We start from the raw sequence: 21,020 nt of genomic DNA on the forward strand, positions 1-21,020 counted from the left end.
CTATAATAACTCTAATATTGCTGTGTCTCTATAATAACTCTAATATTCCTGCTGTCTCTATAATAACTCTAATATTCCTGCTGTGTCTCTATAATAACTCTAATATTCCTGCTGTGTCTCTATAATAACTCTAATATTCCTGCTGTCTCTATAATAACTCTAATATTCCTGCTGTCTCAATAATAACTCTAATATTCCTGCTGTCTCTATAATAACTCTAATATTCCTGCTGTCTCTATAATAACTCTAATATTCCTGCTGTCTCTATAATAACTCTAATATTGCTGTGTCTCTATAATAACACTAATATTCCTGCTGTCTCTATAATAACTCTAATATTGCTGTGTCTCTATAATAACACTAATATTCCTGCTGTCTCTATAATAACTCTAATATTGCTGTGTCTCTATAATAACACTAATATTCCTGCTGTCTCTATAATAACTCTAATATTGCTGTGTCTCTATAATAACACTAATATTCCTGCTGTCTCTATAATAACTCTAATATTGCTGTGTCTCTATAATAACTCTAATATTCCTGCTGTGTCTCTATAATAACTCTAATATTCCTGCTGTGTCTCTATAATAACTCTAATATTCCTGTGTCTCTATAATAACTCTAATATTCCTGCTGTGTCTCTATAATAACTCTAATATTCCTGCTGTCTCTATAATAACTCTAATATTCCTGCTGTCTCTATAATAACTCTAATATTCCTGCTGTCTCTATAATAACTCTAATATTGCTGTGTCTCTATAATAACTCTAATATTGCTGTGTCTCTATAATAACACTAATATTCCTGCTGTCTCTATAATAACTCTAATATTGCTGTGTCTCTATAATAACACTAATATTGCTGTGTCTCTATAATAACACTAATATTCCTGCTGTGTCTCTATAATAACACTAATATTCCTGCTGTGTCTCTATAATAACTCTAATATTGCTGTGTCTCTATAATAACACTAATATTGCTGTGTCTCTATAATAACTCTAATATTCCTGCTGTGTCTCTATAATAACTCTAATATTGCTGTGTCTCTATAATAACTCTAATATTCCTGCTGTCTCTATAATAACTCTAATATTCCTGCTGTGTCTCTATAATAACTCTAATATTCCTGCTGTGTCTCTATAATAACACTAATATTCCTGCTGTCTCTATAATAACTCTAATATTGCTGTGTCTCTATAATAACTCTAATATTGCTGTGTCTCTATAATAACACTAATATTCCTGCTGTGTCTATAATAACTCTAATATTGCTGTGTCTCTATAATAACACTAATATTCCTGTGTCTCTATAATAACTCTAATATTCCTGTGTCTCTATAATAACTCTAATATTCCTGCTGTCTCTATAATAACTCTAATATTCCTGCTGTGTCTATAATAACTCTAATATTCCTGCTGTGTCTCTATAATAACACTAATATTCCTGCTGTGTCTCTATAATAACACTAATATTGCTGTGTCTCTATAATAACACTAATATTCCTGCTGTGTCTCTATAATAACTCTAATATTCCTGCTGTCTCTATAATAACTCTAATATTCCTGCGTCTCTATAATAACACTAATATTCCTGCTGTCTCTATAATAACTCTAATATTCCTGTGTCTCTATAATAACTCTAATATTGCTGTGTCTCTATAATAACTCTAATATTCCTGCTGTCTCTATAATAACTCTAATATTCCTGCTGTCTCTATAATAACTCTAATATTCCTGCTGTCTCTATAATAACACTAATATTCCTGCTGTCTCTATAATAACTCTAATATTCCTGCTGTCTCTATAATAACACTAATATTCCTGCTGTGTCTCTATAATAACTCTAATATTCCTGCTGTCTCTATAATAACTCTAATATTCCTGCTGTCTCTATAATAACTCTAATATTCCTGCTGTGTCTCTATAATAACTCTAATATTGCTGTGTCTCTATAATAACACTAATATTCCTGCTGTGTCTCTATAATAACTCTAATATTCCTGCTGTCTCTATAATAACTCTAATATTCCTGCTGTCTCTATAATAACTCTAATATTCCTGCTGCGTCTCTATAATAACTCTAATATTCCTGCTGTGTCTCTATAATAACTCTAATATTGCTGTGTCTCTATAATAACACTAATATTCCTGCTGTGTCTCTATAATAACTCTAATATTCCTGCTGTCTCTATAATAACTCTAATATTGCTGTCTCTATAATAACTCTAATATTGCTGTGTCTCTATAATAACACTAATATTCCTGCTGTGTCTCTATAATAACACTAATATTCCTGCTGTCTCTATAATAACACTAATATTGCTGTGTCTCTATAATAACTCTAATATTCCTGCTGTCTCTATAATAACTCTAATATTCCTGCTGTCTCTATAATAACTCTAATATTCCTGCTGTCTCTATAATAACTCTAATATTCCTGCTGTCTCTATAATAACTCTAATATTCCTGCTGTCTCTATAATAACACTAATATTCCTGCTGTCTCTATAATAACTCTAATATTCCTGCTGTCTCTATAATAACTCTAATATTCCTGCTGTCTCTATAATAACACTAATATTCCTGCTGTCTCTATAATAACACTAATATTCCTGCTGTCTCTATAATAACACTAATATTCCTGCTGTCTCTATAATAACTCTAATATTCCTGCTGTCTCTATAATAACTCTAATATTGCTGTGTCTCTATAATAACTCTAATATTGCTGTGTCTCTATAATAACACTAATATTCCTGCTGTGTCTCTATAATAACTCTAATATTCCTGCTGTCTCTATAATAACACTAATATTCCTGCTGTCTCTATAATAACACTAATATTCCTGCTGTCTCTATAATAACACTAATATTCCTGCTGCTGTCTCTATAATAACTCTAATATTCCTGCTGTCTCTATAATAACACTAATATTCCTGCTGTCTCTATAATAACACTAATATTCCTGCTGTCTCTATAATAACTCTAATATTCCTGCTGCGTCTCTATAATAACTCTAATATTCCTGCTGTCTCTATAATAACTCTAATATTCCTGCTGTCTCTATAATAACTCTAATATTCCTGCTGTCTCTATAATAACTCTAATATTCCTGCTGTCTCTATAATAACTCTAATATTCCTGCTGTCTCTATAATAACTCTAATATTCCTGCTGTCTCTATAATAACTCTAATATTCCTGCTGTCTCTATAATAACTCTAATATTCCTGCTGTCTCTATAATAACACTAATATTCCTGCTGTCTCTATAATAACTCTAATATTCCTGCTGTGTCTCTATAATAACACTAATATTCCTGTGTCTCTATAATAACTCTAATATTCCTGCTGTCTCTATAATAACTCTAATATTCCTGCTGTCTCTATAATAACTCTAATATTCCTGCTGTCTCTATAATAACTCTAATATTGCTGTGTCTCTATAATAACTCTAATATTCCTGTGTCTCTATAATAACTCTAATATTGCTGTGTCTCTATAATAACACTAATATTGCTGTGTCTCTATAATAACACTAATATTCCTGCTGCGTCTCTATAATAACACTAATATTCCTGCTGTGTCTCTATAATAACACTAATATTGCTGTGTCTCTATAATAACACTAATATTCCTGCTGTGTCTCTATAATAACACTAATATTCCTGCTGTGTCTCTATAATAACTCTAATATTGCTGTGTCTCTATAATAACACTAATATTCCTGTGTCTCTATAATAACTCTAATATTCCTGCTGTCTCTATAATAACTCTAATATTCCTGCTGTGTCTCTATAATAACACTAATATTCCTGTGTCTCTATAATAACTCTAATATTCCTGCTGTCTCTATAATAACTCTAATATTCCTGCTGTGTCTCTATAATAACTCTAATATTCCTGCTGTCTCTATAATAACTCTAATATTCCTGCTGTGTCTCTATAATAACACTAATATTCCTGCTGTGTCTCTATAATAACTCTAATATTCCTGCTGTCTCTATAATAACTCTAATATTCCTGCTGTCTCTATAATAACACTAATATTCCTGCTGTCTCTATAATAACACTAATATTCCTGTGTCTCTATAATAACTCTAATATTCCTGCTGCGTCTCTATAATAACACTAATATTCCTGCTGTCTCTATAATAACTCTAATATTCCTGCTGTGTCTCTATAATAACACTAATATTGCTGTGTCTCTATAATAACTCTAATATTCCTGCTGCGTCTCTATAATAACACTAATATTCCTGCTGTCTCTATAATAACTCTAATATTGCTGTGTCTCTATAATAACACTAATATTGCTGTGTCTCTATAATAACACTAATATTCCTGCTGTGTCTCTATAATAACACTAATATTCCTGCTGTGTCTCTATAATAACTCTAATATTGCTGTGTCTCTATAATAACACTAATATTCCTGTGTCTCTATAATAACTCTAATATTCCTGCTGTCTCTATAATAACTCTAATATTCCTGCTGTGTCTCTATAATAACACTAATATTCCTGTGTCTCTATAATAACTCTAATATTCCTGCTGTCTCTATAATAACTCTAATATTCCTGCTGTGTCTCTATAATAACTCTAATATTCCTGCTGTCTCTATAATAACTCTAATATTCCTGCTGTGTCTCTATAATAACACTAATATTCCTGCTGTGTCTCTATAATAACTCTAATATTCCTGCTGTCTCTATAATAACTCTAATATTCCTGCTGTCTCTATAATAACACTAATATTCCTGCTGTCTCTATAATAACACTAATATTCCTGTGTCTCTATAATAACTCTAATATTCCTGCTGCGTCTCTATAATAACACTAATATTCCTGCTGTCTCTATAATAACTCTAATATTCCTGCTGTGTCTCTATAATAACACTAATATTGCTGTGTCTCTATAATAACTCTAATATTCCTGCTGTCTCTATAATAACTCTAATATTCCTGTGTCTCTATAATAACACTAATATTCCTGCTGTCTCTATAATAACTCTAATATTCCTGCTGTCTCTATAATAACACTAATATTCCTGTGTCTCTATAATAACTCTAATATTCCTGCTGCGTCTCTATAATAACACTAATATTCCTGCTGTCTCTATAATAACACTAATATTCCTGCTGTGTCTCTATAATAACTCTAATATTCCTGCTGTCTCTATAATAACTCTAATATTCCTGCGGTCTCTATTCCTGCTGTCTCTATAATAACACTAATATTCCTGCTGTCTCTATAATAACACTAATATTCCTGTGTCTCTATAATAACTCTAATATTGCTGCTGTCTCTATAATAACTCTAATATTCCTGCTGTCTCTATAATAACACTAATATTCCTGTGTCTCTATAATAACTCTAATATTCCTGCTGTCTCTATAATAACACTAATATTCCTGCTGTCTCTATAATAACACTAATATTCCTGTGTCTCTATAATAACTCTAATATTCCTGCTGTCTCTATAATAACTCTAATATTCCTGCGGTCTCTATACCTGCTGTCTCTATAATAACTCTAATATTCCTGCTGTGTCTCTATAATAACTCTAATATTCCTGCGGTCTCTATACCTGCTGTCTCTATAATAACTCTAATATTCCTGCTGTGTCTCTATAATAACACTAATATTCCTGTGTCTCTATAATAACTCTAATATTCCTGCTGTCTCTATAATAACTCTAATATTCCTGCGGTCTCTATACCTGCTGTCTCTATAATAACACTAATATTCCTGCTGTCTCTATAATAACTCTAATATTCCTGCTGTGTCTCTATAATAACTCTAATATTCCTGCTGTCTCTATAATAACACTAATATTCCTGTGTCTCTATAATAACTCTAATATTGCTGCTGTCTCTATAATAACTCTAATATTCCTGCTGTCTCTATAATAACACTAATATTCCTGTGTCTCTATAATAACTCTAATATTCCTGCTGTCTCTATAATAACACTAATATTCCTGCTGTCTCTATAATAACACTAATATTCCTGTGTCTCTATAATAACTCTAATATTCCTGCTGTCTCTATAATAACTCTAATATTCCTGCTGTCTCTATAATAACACTAATATTCCTGCTGTGTCTATAATAACTCTAATATTCCTGTGTCTCTATAATAACTCTAATATTGCTGTGTCTCTATAATAACACTAATATTCCTGCTGTGTCTATAATAACTCTAATATTCCTGTGTCTCTATAATAACTCTAATATTGCTGTGTCTCTATAATAACTCTAATATTCCTGCTGTCTCTATAATAACTCTAATATTCCTGCTGTCTCTATAATAACACTAATATTCCTGCTGTCTCTATAATAACACTAATATTCCTGCTGTGTCTCTATAATAACTCTAATATTGCTGTGTCTCTATAATAACACTAATATTGCTGTGTCTCTATAATAACACTAATATTCCTGCTGTCTCTATAATAACTCTAATATTCCTGCTGTCTCTATAATAACTCTAATATTCCTGTGTCTCTATAATAACTCTAATATTGCTGTGTCTCTATAATAACACTAATATTCCTGCTGTCTCTATAATAACACTAATATTCCTGCTGTCTCTATAATAACTCTAATATTCCTGTGTCTCTATAATAACTCTAATATTCCTGCTGTCTCTATAATAACTCTAATATTCCTGCTGTCTCTATAATAACTCTAATATTCCTGCTGTCTCTATAATAACCTGCTGTGTCTCTATAATAACTCTAATATTCCTGCTGTCTCTATAATAACTCTAATATTCCTGCTGTCTCTATAATAACTCTAATATTCCTGCTGTCTCTATAATAACTCTAATATTCCTGCTGTCTCTATAATAACTCTAATATTCCTGCTGTGTCTCTATAATAACGCTAATATTCCTGCTGTCTCTATAATAACTCTAATATTCCTGTGTCTCTATAATAACTCTAATATTCCTGCTGTGTCTCTATAATAACTCTAATATTCCTGCTGTCTCTATAATAACACTAATATTGCTGTGTCTCTATAATAACACTAATATTGCTGTGTCTCTATAATAACTCTAATATTCCTGTCTCTATAATAACACTAATATTCCTGCTGTGTCTCTATAATAACTCTAATATTCCTGCTGTCTCTATAATAACTCTAATATTCCTGCTGTCTCTATAATAACTCTAATATTCCTGCTGTCTCTATAATAACTCTAATATTCCTGTGTCTCTATAATAACACTAATATTCCTGCTGTCTCTATAATAACTCTAATATTCCTGCTGTCTCTATAATAACACTAATATTGCTGTGTCTCTATAATAACACTAATATTGCTGTGTCTCTATAATAACTCTAATATTCCTGCTGTCTCTATAATAACACTAATATTCCTGCTGTGTCTCTATAATAACTCTAATATTCCTGCTGTCTCTATAATAACTCTAATATTCCTGCTGTCTCTATAATAACTCTAATATTCCTGCTGTCTCTATAATAACACTAATATTCCTGCTGTCTCTATAATAACTCTAATATTCCTGTGTCTCTATAATAACACTAATATTCCTGCTGTGTCTCTATAATAACTCTAATATTCCTGCTGTCTCTATAATAACTCTAATATTCCTGCTGTGTCTCTATAATAACTCTAATATTCCTGCTGTCTCTATAATAACTCTAATATTCCTGCTGCGTCTCTATAATAACTCTAATATTCCTGCTGCGTCTCTATAATAACTCTAATATTGCTGTGTCTCTATAATAACTCTAATATTCCTGCTGTCTCTATAATAACTCTAGTATTCCTGCTGTGTCTATAATAACTCTAATATTCCTGTCTCTATAATAACTCTAATATTCCTGTGTCTCTATAATAACTCTAATATTCCTGCTGTGTCTCTATAATAACTCTAATATTCCTGTGTCTCTATAATAACTCTAATATTGCTGTGTCTCTATAATAACACTAATATTCCTGTGTCTCTATAATAACTCTAATATTCCTGCTGTCTCTATAATAACTCTAGTATTCCTGCTGTGTCTATAATAACTCTAATATTCCTGTCTCTATAATAACTCTAATATTCCTGTGTCTCTATAATAACTCTAATATTCCTGCTGTGTCTCTATAATAACTCTAATATTCCTGTGTCTCTATAATAACTCTAATATTGCTGTGTCTCTATAATAACACTAATATTCCTGCTGTCTCTATAATAACTCTAATATTCCTGTGTCTCTATAATAACTCTAATTAGAAGAGATTCACTCGTTCTTGGCTGAATAACTTTTGTTACTACATTTGTAATATATTTCATTAATAAACTGCAGTGTTTTTTTTTTTACATTTGATCACGGTTTCTGAACCTGAAAATCTTACAACACTGTTTATTTCAGTCGTATCTTTGTTCATTTGTATCTATTTGTTGTGATTGCTCATTTTTTATTTGTTCTTTTTTAATTCCTGAGTGTTTACTTGTCTTTAATAATGCTTGAAGTGTATATTAGTTCTGCTAGTTGTTCTTCTATGGTGTTTATAAACCTCAGGCAAACGCTCCTTGTGTAAGTGTTCTCTAGCCTGTTGATTTCTGTTCATGATATTCAACAATTAAATGTTTTGCAATAAGACTAAATGTGAATGATATCTAAGTTTTTTTGTAACTCATTGGAATCGAAATTAGGAATCGATAAGAATCGGAATCGTTAAGATGCAAGCGATCCCCGAGCCTAGTCACATGGTCTCTGCTCCGCAATATCAGCGTGACTGTGTTTACCTGACTGCACACTTCCCAGGCGTCTCTGCAGGGCCTCCAGGCGGGAGATATAGTCGGTGAGAGCGCGATCAGGGTCGTAGTTCTGCAGGTGTGAACACGGTAAACCTACGGGGTCACCGGCCATACTGTGATACCTAGAGAGAGAGAGACACAAGACACTCATACACATCATCCTGACTGGACATGAGGAGTAAACACACTGCCCAGACAAATAAAAACAGTCTCTGTTTGGGTTTAACCCTCGTCTTTCCCTCGCGGGTCAAAATGACCCCAAGCCCTAAAATTATACTTCTTTTTTTTTTTTTGTCCAGAAAGATTATTTCATTTCATTTTGATCATTTTTTCAATATTTTTTTTTTGAGATTGTTATTTTTTATTTTATTTACCTTTAAATTACTAGATCAATAAATAATAAATAAATAGTAATTTAAGCACATTCTTTCAGCTTAAAATCAAAATAACTCACAATTTTGTAAATATCTTACACTGGGAGTGTTTGTCGACCTCTAGTGGATAATAATAATAATATAAGATGATATTTCATGACTCTAGTCTAGATGGTCTTATAGACCCCTTTTGCGCCGACGTCACAGTTACGTCACGGCGCTAGCTGGAGGCAAAACAAACGGAAAACTGGAGGCGGCCAATACAAACCAGCACAGATTCGGCTACATAATAAGGAGCTTAAATTATTATTTTTATTATTAAATGTCATCTTGTTGTGTTGTTGGGTGCAAGAATCGATGAAAAATGAGTATGCTGTATCTGGAATTTTTATTTCTAGAAAATATCCACATCTTTAAAATTGCACCGTCACTCTTTACATTGTCGTCTTGGCGCTGGCTAGGCAGAACTGCGGATCGCACACACAAATCTTTACATGACCATTCAGCACATAGTTATAGGCATCTAAAGATTTATATGCCCTCAGTTTCTCTTTACCCTCGGTTTCTCTATCGGGCAGGTGTAGAAGTCAGGCCACTCAACCGTTGGTAGCGTTAACGTTAATCCTGTCAGATCGTCCATTGACTGAGCGTGTACGGGTCGGCCAATCTGGTTCCGTCCGTTAAAATGAACTTTTGCAAATAACAATCGTGGTCCTGGACAGTGAGTGACCTTGCACATTAAGATAAAATTGGATTTTCTCCAGTCATTGTTAAAAAAAACAAGCTAACAAACTGGCAAACTAACGTTAGTGAAGCGGCCAGAGGGATCTTTCTGCCTCCAGCTAAGCCCCGCCCACACAAATACGTCACCATGTTTACCAACTGTAAAAGGACCTATAGCTCTACATGAGCAAATGAGCTGTTCGTCTGGGTCCTAGAGTCAGTTCACTTCAGTGTGCATCAGATACACATGTAGACATTAACATTTTCTGGTAAAGTTTTAGCATTTTTAGTTTGAATTCTGAGCATGTTTAGGTTTTTCTGTGTGTCCTGAAGCATTCCTTACATTCCACTACTGTTCTAAATTTCAACCACAAAACTCCTCGAATCCATACATTTTTTGTGTGTGTGTATTCGTGGTTGAAGTGTGACAGAAGTCCTGGGGTCTTGGACCCCTCTGACGAACACTCCATTAAATAGGCAAATGCTGTGGTGGAAATCCAGCTTTTACTGTTGTTTATGTGTCTATGTGGTGTTTTTAATATGCTTTAAGACAAACCATGTGCAAATTGACCCTAATTGATACAGTGTGTAGCTTTTATTTCTTACACATGCAGGAAAACACATCATGGCCATATTCCAGTGCTATAATGTGAAGACTCCTCAGGCTCAGACTGTGAGGGAGTGGATGTGAGGAGCATGAAGAATCATTAAACTCACTGAGAGTCTTTGGGATGTGCTGGAGACTTTACAGAGTGCTGGACTCTTGCACTGGTCATACAAGATCTTGAGCATAAACTGATGGAAATAACATCAGACACATTTATTCCCATAGAGGTGCATCATGTTCTGGTATATATTAGAGATGCTCTGATGTTGTTCATCTGCATATCGGCTATAGCATGAAAAAGGCCAATATAACAAACTGATGGTAATCCATAATCCAACGTTTATCTCTGGATAAAATAATGAAATACTTTTTGGAAAAGTAAGAAATTTGTACAAAAATAGTGTCAGTGTCCCGATTGGACCAGAGCTGCATCTTCACGGAAGTGTGTCCTGTACATGTGTTTTAAAGCCGTGCGGATGTAGAGCGCAAGAAGACCTCAGTTCTACTCACTGTACAAATGATGATCTAAAGTTCTCTTTTACTTCTAATTCACACACAATTATATCAAAATGCCTGTTGTAAACACACACTACCAGTCAAAGTCTGGGATCGGGAAGATTCTTTATGTTTTTAAAAGAAGTCTGTAGTCTATCTGAAGTCTGAAGTCTGTAGTCTATCTGAAGTCTATCTGAAGTCTGTAGTCTATCTGAAGTCTGTAGTCTATCTGAAGTCTGAAGTCTATCTGAAGTCTGTAGTCTATCTGAAGTCTGTAGTCTATCTGAAGTCTGAAGTCTATCTGAAGTCTGAAGTCTATCTGAAGTCTGAAGTCTATCTGAAGTCTGTAGTCTATCTGAAGTCTGTAGTCTATCTGAAGTCTGTAGTCTATCTGAAGTCTGTAGTCTATCTGAAGTCTGAAGTCTATCTGAAGTCTGTAGTCTATCTGAAGTCTGAAGTCTATCTGAAGTCTGTAGTCTATCTGAAGTCTGTAGTCTATCTGAAGTCTGAAGTCTATCTGAAGTCTGAAGTCTATCTGAAGTCTGTAGTCTATCTGAAGTCTGTAGTCTATCTGAAGTCTGAAGTCTATCTGAAGTCTGAAGTCTATCTGAAGTCTGTAGTCTATCTGAAGTCTGAAGTCTATCTGAAGTCTGTAGTCTATCTGAAGTCTGAAGTCTATCTGAAGTCTGTAGTCTATCTGAAGTCTGAAGTCTATCTGAAGTCTGTAGTCTATCTGAAGTCTGTAGTCTATCTGAAGTCTGTAGTCTATCTGAAGTCTGTAGTCTATCTGAAGTCTGTAGTCTATCTGAAGTCTGTAGTCTATCTGAAGTCTGTAGTCTATCTGAAGTCTGTAGTCTATCTGAAGTCTGTAGTCTATCTGAAGTCTGTAGTCTATCTGAAGTCTGAAGTCTATCTGAAGTCTATCTGAAGTCTGTAGTCTATCTGAAGTCTGAAGTCTATCTGAAGTCTGAAGTCTATCTGAAGTCTATCTGAAGTCTGTAGTCTATCTGAAGTCTGTAGTCTATCTGAAGTCTGTAGTCTATCTGAAGTCTGTAGTCTATCTGAAGTCTGTAGTCTATCTGAAGTCTGAAGTCTGTCTGAAGTCTGTCTGAAGTCTGTAGTCTATCTGAAGTCTGTAGTCTATCTGAAGTCTGTAGTCTATCTGAAGTCTGAAGTCTATCTGAAGTCTGTAGTCTATCTGAAGTCTGAAGTCTATCTGAAGTCTGAAGTCTATCTGAAGTCTGTAGTCTATCTGAAGTCTGTAGTCTATCTGAAGTCTGTAGTCTATCTGAAGTCTGAAGTCTATCTGAAGTCTGTAGTCTATCTGAAGTCTGTAGTCTATCTGAAGTCTGAAGTCTATCTGAAGTCTGTAGTCTATCTGAAGTCTGAAGTCTATCTGAAGTCTGAAGTCTATCTGAAGTCTGAAGTCTATCTGAAGTCTGTAGTCTATCTGAAGTCTGTAGTCTATCTGAAGTCTGTAGTCTATCTGAAGTCTGTAGTCTATCTGAAGTCTGAAGTCTATCTGAAGTCTGTAGTCTATCTGAAGTCTGTAGTCTATCTGAAGTCTGAAGTCTGTAGTCTATCTGAAGTCTGTAGACTATCTGAAGTCTGAAGTCTGTAGTCTATCTGAAGTCTGTAGTCTATCTGAAGTCTGTAGTCTATCTGAAGTCTGTAGTCTATCTGAAGTCTGTAGTCTATCTGAAGTCTGAAGTCTGTAGTCTATCTGAAGTCTGAAGTCTGTAGTCTATCTGAAGTCTGTAGTCTATCTGAAGTCTGAAGTCTGTAGTCTATCTGAAGTCTGTAGTCTATCTGAAGTCTGAAGTCTGTAGTCTATCTGAAGTCTGTAGTCTATCTGAAGTCTGTAGTCTATCTGAAGTCTGTAGTCTATCTGAAGTCTGTAGTCTATCTGAAGTCTGAAGTCTGTAGTCTATCTGAAGTCTGAAGTCTATCTGAAGTCTGGGGCCGGTTGCATAAACCTCTAAGACTAGTCTTACAAGTTAGACATCAATTTATTTTCTTTAAGACGGTTCATAGCTTTTTTAAATCAGTTACATAAAAACGTAGATAAGCCTACTTTGATACCGAAAACTAAGACTGACTGCCCCTGACTATCTGCTAGTAGGTCATACTAGAACTTAAGACACTGTCTTAATATTATGGCTATGTTTATGCAACCGGCCGCTGAAGTCTGTAGTCTATCTGAAGTCTGTAGTCTATCTGAAGTCTGTAGTCTATCTGAAGTCTGTAGTCTATCTGAAGTCTGTAGTCTATCTGAAGTCTGTAGTCTATCTGAAGTCTGTAGTCTATCTGAAGTCTGTAGTCTATCTGAAGTCTGAAGTCTATCTGAAGTCTATCTGAAGTCTGTAGTCTATCTGAAGTCTGTAGTCTATCTGAAGTCTGAAGTCTGTAGTCTATCTGAAGTCTGTAGTCTATCTGAAGTCTGTAGTCTATCTGAAGTCTGTAGTCTATCTGAAGTCTGAAGTCTATCTGAAGTCTGTAGTCTATCTGAAGTCTATCTGAAGTCTGAAGTCTGTAGTCTATCTGAAGTCTGTAGTCTATCTGAAGTCTGAAGTCTATCTGAAGTCTGAAGTCTATCTGAAGTCTGTAGTCTGTCTGAAGTCTGTAGTCTGTCTGAAGTCTGTAGTCTATCTGAAGTCTGAAGTCTATCTGAAGTCTGTAGTCTATCTGAAGTCTGTAGTCTATCTGAAGTCTGTAGTCTATCTGAAGTCTGAAGTCTGTCTGAAGTCTGTCTGAAGTCTGAAGTCTATCTGAAGTCTGTAGTCTATCTGAAGTCTGAAGTCTATCTGAAGTCTGTAGTCTATCTGAAGTCTGTAGTCTATCTGAAGTCTGAAGTCTATCTGAAGTCTGAAGTCTATCTGAAGTCTGTAGTCTATCTGAAGTCTGAAGTCTATCTGAAGTCTGTAGTCTATCTGAAGTCTGAAGTCTATCTGAAGTCTGTAGTCTATCTGAAGTCTGTAGTCTATCTGAAGTCTGAAGTCTATCTGAAGTCTGAAGTCTATCTGAAGTCTGTAGTCTATCTGAAGTCTGTAGTCTATCTGAAGTCTGAAGTCTATCTGAAGTCTGTAGTCTATCTGAAGTCTGAAGTCTATCTGAAGTCTGTAGTCTATCTGAAGTCTGTAGTCTATCTGAAGTCTGTAGTCTATCTGAAGTCTGAAGTCTATCTGAAGTCTGTAGTCTATCTGAAGTCTGAAGTCTATCTGAAGTCTGTAGTCTATCTGAAGTCTGAAGTCTATCTGAAGTCTGAAGTCTATCTGAAGTCTGTAGTCTATCTGAAGTCTGTAGTCTATCTGAAGTCTGTAGTCTATCTGAAGTCTGAAGTCTATCTGAAGTCTGTAGTCTATCTGAAGTCTGTAGTCTATCTGAAGTCTGAAGTCTACAAAAAAACTGTTTAATGTTACAAAATATTATTTTTCAAATGTCCATTCATCAAAGAATCCTGAAAAATAAAATGTACAAGTTTCCACAGTTTTCAACACTGATAATAATCATAAATGTTTCTTGAGCATCAAATTATCATATTAGAGTGATTTCTGAAGGATCATGTGATGGAATATGAAATATATTCACATTGAAAACAGTTATTTTAAATTGTCATAATATTTAACAATATTACTGTTTTTTGTTGTTGTGTATTTGTGATCTAATAAACGCAGCCTGGGTGAGCAGAAGACACTCTTATTAAAACATTAATAATCTTCCCGATCCCAAGCTTTTGAACGGCAGTGTGGTCGGCTATATCTTACATGAACATGAACAGTGGAGAAATAAAACGCTTGTGTATCGGTATATCGGAGCCGTGCATTAGCTCTTAAAGTGACATCAGCCTAATAAACCTGTTTGGGCTTTACAGTGACGAGATCTGTGTGTGTATTCTGGGCTGTCAGTGTGTGTCAGTGGCAGGTGTTGTGGTACCTGTGCAGGACTGATGCCGTGGATCGAGGCGAGTCTCGTCCCGTACGGCCCCGGCTCGTCCCCCGTCGCTCTCTGAACACCTCGACACTCCCGGGGTGCAGGAATGAAGACTCGTTCCTCACATCAGCACCTGCAGACACACACACTTCAGTGAGCTTCAGCGAGAGCAGAGGCTTTCAGTACAAAACATAATATATTCATACTAGTGTTGTCAAAAGTACCGACTTCGGTACCAAGTCGATACTAAAATCTTAAAAATGAGCTTTGAGCGCTGTTGAGCGGAATCATAAACACCTCTGATTGGCCGTTGAGTTCACGAGCTCATCGGATATGTTTGTGATTGGCTACAATGATCAGCGCTTCAAAAACATGTTGTAAATACACATTAATGAGGCTCTTCAGCGAGCGCTTACACACACACACACACACACACACACACGCGTTTGAAAACAGGACCGGGCCGCTGATAGACTTTCAAAACACTTTCAAACGCTCCTGTGCGTTGATCATTGTAATCAGTGATCACACTAATACACACACACACACACACACACACACGAAGCAAAATGCATCCCAGGATAGTTACCTGTGATCTGGCTGAGGCCGTTTCTGCTCACGATCGCAGCGCTCACGGTTCCTCCGGCTCTCTGCCATCTCTTCACCAGAAACCTCATCCTGCAGAACACACACCAGTTTACCCACAGCACTACACACACACACACCAGTTTACCCACAGCACTACACACACACACCAGTTTACCCACAGCACTACACACACACACCAGTTTACCCACAGCACTACACACACCAGTTTACCCACAGCACTACACACACCAGTTTACCCACAGCACTACACACACCAGTTTACCCACAGCACTACACACACCAGTTTCTCTCGCTGTCAGTTACACTAATACTGGGTTTCATTAACAGGGTTTGTAAGTTGAGGAAAAGTTAATAATTAATAAAATCAGAAAATTCTAAAATTGAAATAAATAATTTAAAAATAAAACCAAATTATAAATTATATTAAAATGTATACAATTAAAATGATAAAATAGAACAAAAAACACAAACAATTATTGAATCATAAAAATATTAAATAAAAAATAATAATTGTAAAATAAAAATAAACAATAAAAATAAAACACTTAGTGAAAATTAATAAAATCATAATGTACAATTTATAAACAATTAAATTAAAACAAATAAACACTTAGAAAAAAATAATTAAATTATAGAAAAGCAAAATGAACAAATAATTGTTAAAAAAATCAATAAAATCTAAAAATCTAAATAAAACACTTACTAAAAAAATTATGAATAAAACCAATAAAACCAATTAATTTAAATAAATAATTTAAAACTAAAAGCAACCAATCAAACTAAAACTAAATCAAAACTAAATAATTAAATCATACAAATGTAAAATATTGTAAATTACTTATTAATTGCCCAAAAATATTTAAATCATAAAAAAATAAAATTAAAATAAAACACTTAATACAAAATTATATCATAAAAATTTTAAAATAAAATAAATTATTAAAAAATAAAAACAATCAATTAAAATAAAACACACACAAAATAAATCCTAAAAATGTAAAATTAAAGCAAATAATTGTAAATAAAAAAACATAAAAATCAACATTTAATCCAAAAATATTTTATTTGTTGACCTGCATGTCATGTGACCATTAACCCTCATCAGTGAACTGTTGATAAATTATTGAAATATTAACCTCGGGAGAACTTCAAGTGTTTAATGCCCCCCCGTCTCTCTCTCCTGTCTACCCCAATTAGGCACAAACAAATCTCCACAGAGCACAAGTGTGTGTGTGTGTGTGTGTGTGTGTACCGTGAGAGGGCGATGGAGACGCGCACAGCCGATCTGAAGCGTGTGAAGCCCCTGCGCTGACGACTGATGGACTCTAGACTGGTGTGTGTGTGTGTGGGCTGGCCACCCATGCGTGCGATCAGAGCCAGCGTGGCGTCCTCACACTCCTGAAACCCTCCCAGCAGCAGCAGGAGATACTTCTTCTGATACACCAGAGCCTTCCGGAAGCTCTCGGCACGCAGGTATTTCCCATACATCCTCTGTGGAGACACACGGGAACACCTGAGCTCAGCTTTCTGGGTTCACACACATACTGTACAATCTAACTCCGGGACTTTCAAGGACTTTACAAGCACTACTTTGTGTTTTTCCAAGGACTACAATCAGAAATCTCATTTATCAAACAATATCTTTCTTTATTATCTTTTAAATTCTGAAAAGGTAAATAGATAAATAAAATAAACTAATAAAAAAATGGCACAAATAAAGTGCAGTGACTGCGGTAACTTTAGCCATTGAAAGGATATTATGACAAAGATATCGCTTTCCTTATTCAAACTGATTTTTTCTCCCATGAATATATGATTGACTTGAAGAAGCTGTATCATATACTTGGATATTTATGAGCAATATCACACTCATAGCCATGCGAAACACCTCTATATCTATATCAGACGGCCAGCGTTAATTCTGTGTGAAAAGATTGTTTTTTCAATAAAATTTAAAACCATTTCCCATATATTGTCTATCAATAATTCAAGCACTTCTTCATAAAAATGGCTGTTTTCAAGGGTTTTCCAGGACTCAAATTTCAAAAAGCTCCGTGTGCGTTCCTGCGTATGATACGGTCAGACAGACATGTTTATATGAGAAAGTGAACCTTGAGGGCCGTGTTGTCGGGGTCGGCTCCGGTCAGATCTCGCAGTGTGTCGGAGCGACTCTCTGCTCTCAGACGGTTCAGTTCTGCCTCGGCCTGAGCGAGGGACTTCTCCAAACGCTTCCTCTCCTGAGCCCAGGACTCACGCTCACTCGAGAACAACACCAGCTCCTGACGGCTCGAACCCTACGAGAGGACAGACTGTCAGCTTCATGACCACAGCGCTTCGTTTCAGAGCAGCTTCACAGCGATGAACAGGAGGATAACAGAGTCAGTGAGAAACACCTCATCAGATACAAGACTAATCCTGCTGTACTGAAGACAGTCACTACTGAGATCAGTTCAGCTGTTCTGTTCTTAGACAATTCACTATCAGGAAGATGGACAGAAAAAATAGACAGAAAAAATGACAAAAAGAAAGACAAAAAAGAAAGAAAATGTAACAGAAAAAATAAAGAGAAGAAAATTATAGAATAAATGCAGACAGAACAAAAAAAAAAAAAAAATTGACAGAAAAAAATAGACAAAAGAAAGAAAGATATTACAGAAAAAACATAAAAAAGAAAAAACATAAAAAAATAAAATAAATAAAAAGCCAAAAATAGACCAAAAAAAGAATACAGACAGAAAAATGACAGAAAAAAGATAAAAATTGACAGAAAAAAGAAATAAAATACAAAAAGCAAAAAAATAAAGAAATAGACAGAAAAAAATGGACAAAAGAAAGAAGGAAAGAAAGATAAATAAATACAGAAAAAATAGGAAAAATAAAAAAAGAAAGAAAAGAAAGAAAGGAAGACAGACAGAAAGAACATGTATTATAACTGTCAATAGTAGCCATTCTTTAGAACTACAGTGACTGAAGCTGCAGTGAAGACTGACTGACTGACTGACTGATTGATTGATTGATTGATTGATTGATTGACTCACGCTCTCCGCGACGGCCTTCTTCTGTCTGCTTCTCCGCAGCTCCTCCTCCAGGTTCAGTAACTGGTTTCGTAAGTCGTTTTTCTCTTCTGTCAGTCGACTGACGAATCCCGTGAGCTCTGCGTTCTGGCGGAGTAAACGCTCGTTCAGCAGACTAGAGGATCCTCCAGGCAGCAGAGCGGTGCTCTACACACACACACGAGAATGAATAATGCCTCCAGTCCAATGGACCAATCACAGAGCATCTGACATATATTGCACAACATCTCCAATCTGATTGGCTGGCTTCCAGAACACAAATGTGAATATTTCTTTATAGCATAATCAAATATGTATTTACAAAAGCCACATAAGCTGCCTGTTTCCCTAGTGAGTGTAAATGTGCTCGCTCACCTCCGGGAGAGCAGAAGGGGCTGATGGGATATGCTGTAACAGTGACATCACATCCTGTACATTACTATGAAGCCACGCTAGACTTTCACGGTCGGGCCCTTCTCCGGATAACCTGGACACACACACACACACACACACACACACACACACACACACAGTTGCTAGGATGTTCAGAGTAGTTGTTAGTGCGTTACTATGCTGTTGCTAAGGTGTTGCCTTGCTGTTGTTAGAATGTTCTGAGTGGTTGTAGTAAATTGTTGAGTTGCTATGGCGTTGCTAGGGTGCTCTAAATAGTTGTAATAAAATTGTATTGAGTTGCTAAGGCGTTGCATGGGTGTTTGGAGTGGTTGTAATAATTGTATTGAGTTGCTAAGGCGTTGCTAGGGTGTTTGGCGTGGTAGTACATTTTGAGTTGCTAAGGTGTTGCTAGGGTGTTTGAAGTGGTTGTATTTATTGAGTTGCTAAGGCGTTGCTAGGGTGTTTGAAGTGATTGTATTTACTGAGTTGCTAGGGTGTTATGAGTGGTTGTAGTACATTTTTGTTGAGTTGCTGTGGTGTTGCTAGGGTGTTTGGAGTGGTTGTATTTATGGAGTTGTTAAGGCGTTGCTAGGGTTCTCTGAATAATTGTAATAAATTATTATTGAGTTGCTAAGGCATTGCTAGGGTGTTTGGAGTGGTAGTAATTTTTTTAGTTGCTAAGGTGTTGCTAAGGTGTTTTGAGTGATTGTAGTACATTTTTGTTGAGTTGCTAAGATATTGCTAGGGTGTTTAGAGTGGTTGTAATAAAATTGTATTGAGTTGTTAAGGCGTTTCTAGGGTGTTTGGAGTGGTAGTACATTTTTGAGTTGAGGTGTTGCTAAGGTGTTTTGAGTGGTTGAAGTACATTTTTGTTGAGTTGCTAAGGTATTGCTAGGGTGTTTAGAGTGGTTGTAATAATTTTTTTTGAGTTGTTAAGGCATTTATAGGGTGTTTGGAATGGTGGTACATTTTTGAGTTGCGTAGGTGTTGCTAGGGTGCTCTGAGTAGTTGTAATACATTTTTGAGTTGCTAAGGCATTGCATGGGTGTTTTGAGTGGTTGTAGTAAATTTTTGCTGAGTTGCTAAGGCGTTGCTAGGGTGTTCTGAGTGGTTGTAATAAAATGTTATAGAGTTGCTAAGGCGTTGCTAGGGTGTTCTGAGTGGTTGTAATAAAATGTTATTGAGTTGCTAAGGCGTTTTTCTAGGTTGTTTGGAGTGGTAGTAAATTTTTTGAGTTGCTAAGGCGTTTCTAGGGTGTCTGATCACTTTGTAAAGTATCAATACTTTTGTGACATCACTAACCCTAACGTGGTGTCGTACCTGCCCGGGGTTTCGCTGGTCAGACTGTTGATCTTGGCGGCAATGAGCTGCAGTCGGCTGAGGATGGGGTCCGTGTGTTTGGGCTCCGGGTTCTGACCAGTGTGTGTCGTAGTGTCTGCCATCTCCTGCTGCAACACCCAGTCCCGGGTTCGATCCACAGGCCGAGCGTCTCTCAGCTTCTCCTCCAGCTCTCTCACTCTCTCCTGCAGTCGGTGTATCTCTGCCTCCAGCTCTCTCTCTCTCTCCTGCAGTCGGTGTCTCTCTCCCTCGAGTATCCTGACGGTGTCTCTCTCAGCGTTCAGCTCCGCACGCAGCTCCTCCACCCGTCGCCCCAGTGCATTCTGGTCCTGCTGAAGTGAAGACCTCTCCTCGTCCCACTGTCGTTTGCGCTGCACCGCGTCCAGTTTGTGCTTCTCCAGCTCCTCCATCATCAGCACCACCTGTGCCTGCTTCTCCACCAGCTGCGCCTGCAGGAGAGACTCCACCGACTCCACCTGCACACACCAGCAACTCACATTTACTACTAGCTAGTGGACGAACGCATCACAAAATTCATGGATAAAAAATTTATATTCAACAATAATATTGATCGGCCTGCAATGACACTTCAGTTCATTATACAAGAACTGAGCTGGACGATGACATCGCGGTTATAGAGCGGTTATATATATATATAAAAATTAACTAAATTAATTACTTTTTTACAACAAAACTGAACCATCACTGAACGAACTTAAGCTGG

At 35.9% G+C, this 21,020-nt stretch overlaps 1 protein-coding gene across 9 annotated transcripts in view; it reads right to left on the reverse strand.

Annotated features, from left to right (window-relative positions):
• akap9 (A kinase (PRKA) anchor protein 9) overlaps positions 1–21,020 on the reverse strand; it is a 138,674-nt gene that overhangs the window by 2,458 nt on the left and 115,196 nt on the right. For all 9 annotated transcript variants that reach the window (XM_082186415.1, XM_082186414.1, XM_082186417.1 and 6 more), the window contains 8 exons: positions 20,279–20,772; positions 18,941–19,052; positions 18,551–18,733; positions 17,624–17,806; positions 16,765–17,003; positions 15,493–15,581; positions 14,907–15,036; positions 8,763–8,896 (listed from right to left, as the gene is read on the reverse strand). In XM_082186415.1, coding sequence (XP_082042541.1) covers positions 8,763–8,896; positions 14,907–15,036; positions 15,493–15,581; positions 16,765–17,003; positions 17,624–17,806; positions 18,551–18,733; positions 18,941–19,052; positions 20,279–20,772 — 1,564 coding nt within the window. The remainder of the gene's footprint in view (positions 1–8,762; positions 8,897–14,906; positions 15,037–15,492; positions 15,582–16,764; positions 17,004–17,623; positions 17,807–18,550; positions 18,734–18,940; positions 19,053–20,278; positions 20,773–21,020) is intronic.

Source organism: Leuciscus leuciscus (assembly GCF_965113295.1).
Source record: "Leuciscus leuciscus genome assembly, chromosome: 12".
Lineage (NCBI taxonomy): Eukaryota > Metazoa > Chordata > Actinopteri > Cypriniformes > Leuciscidae > Leuciscus > Leuciscus leuciscus.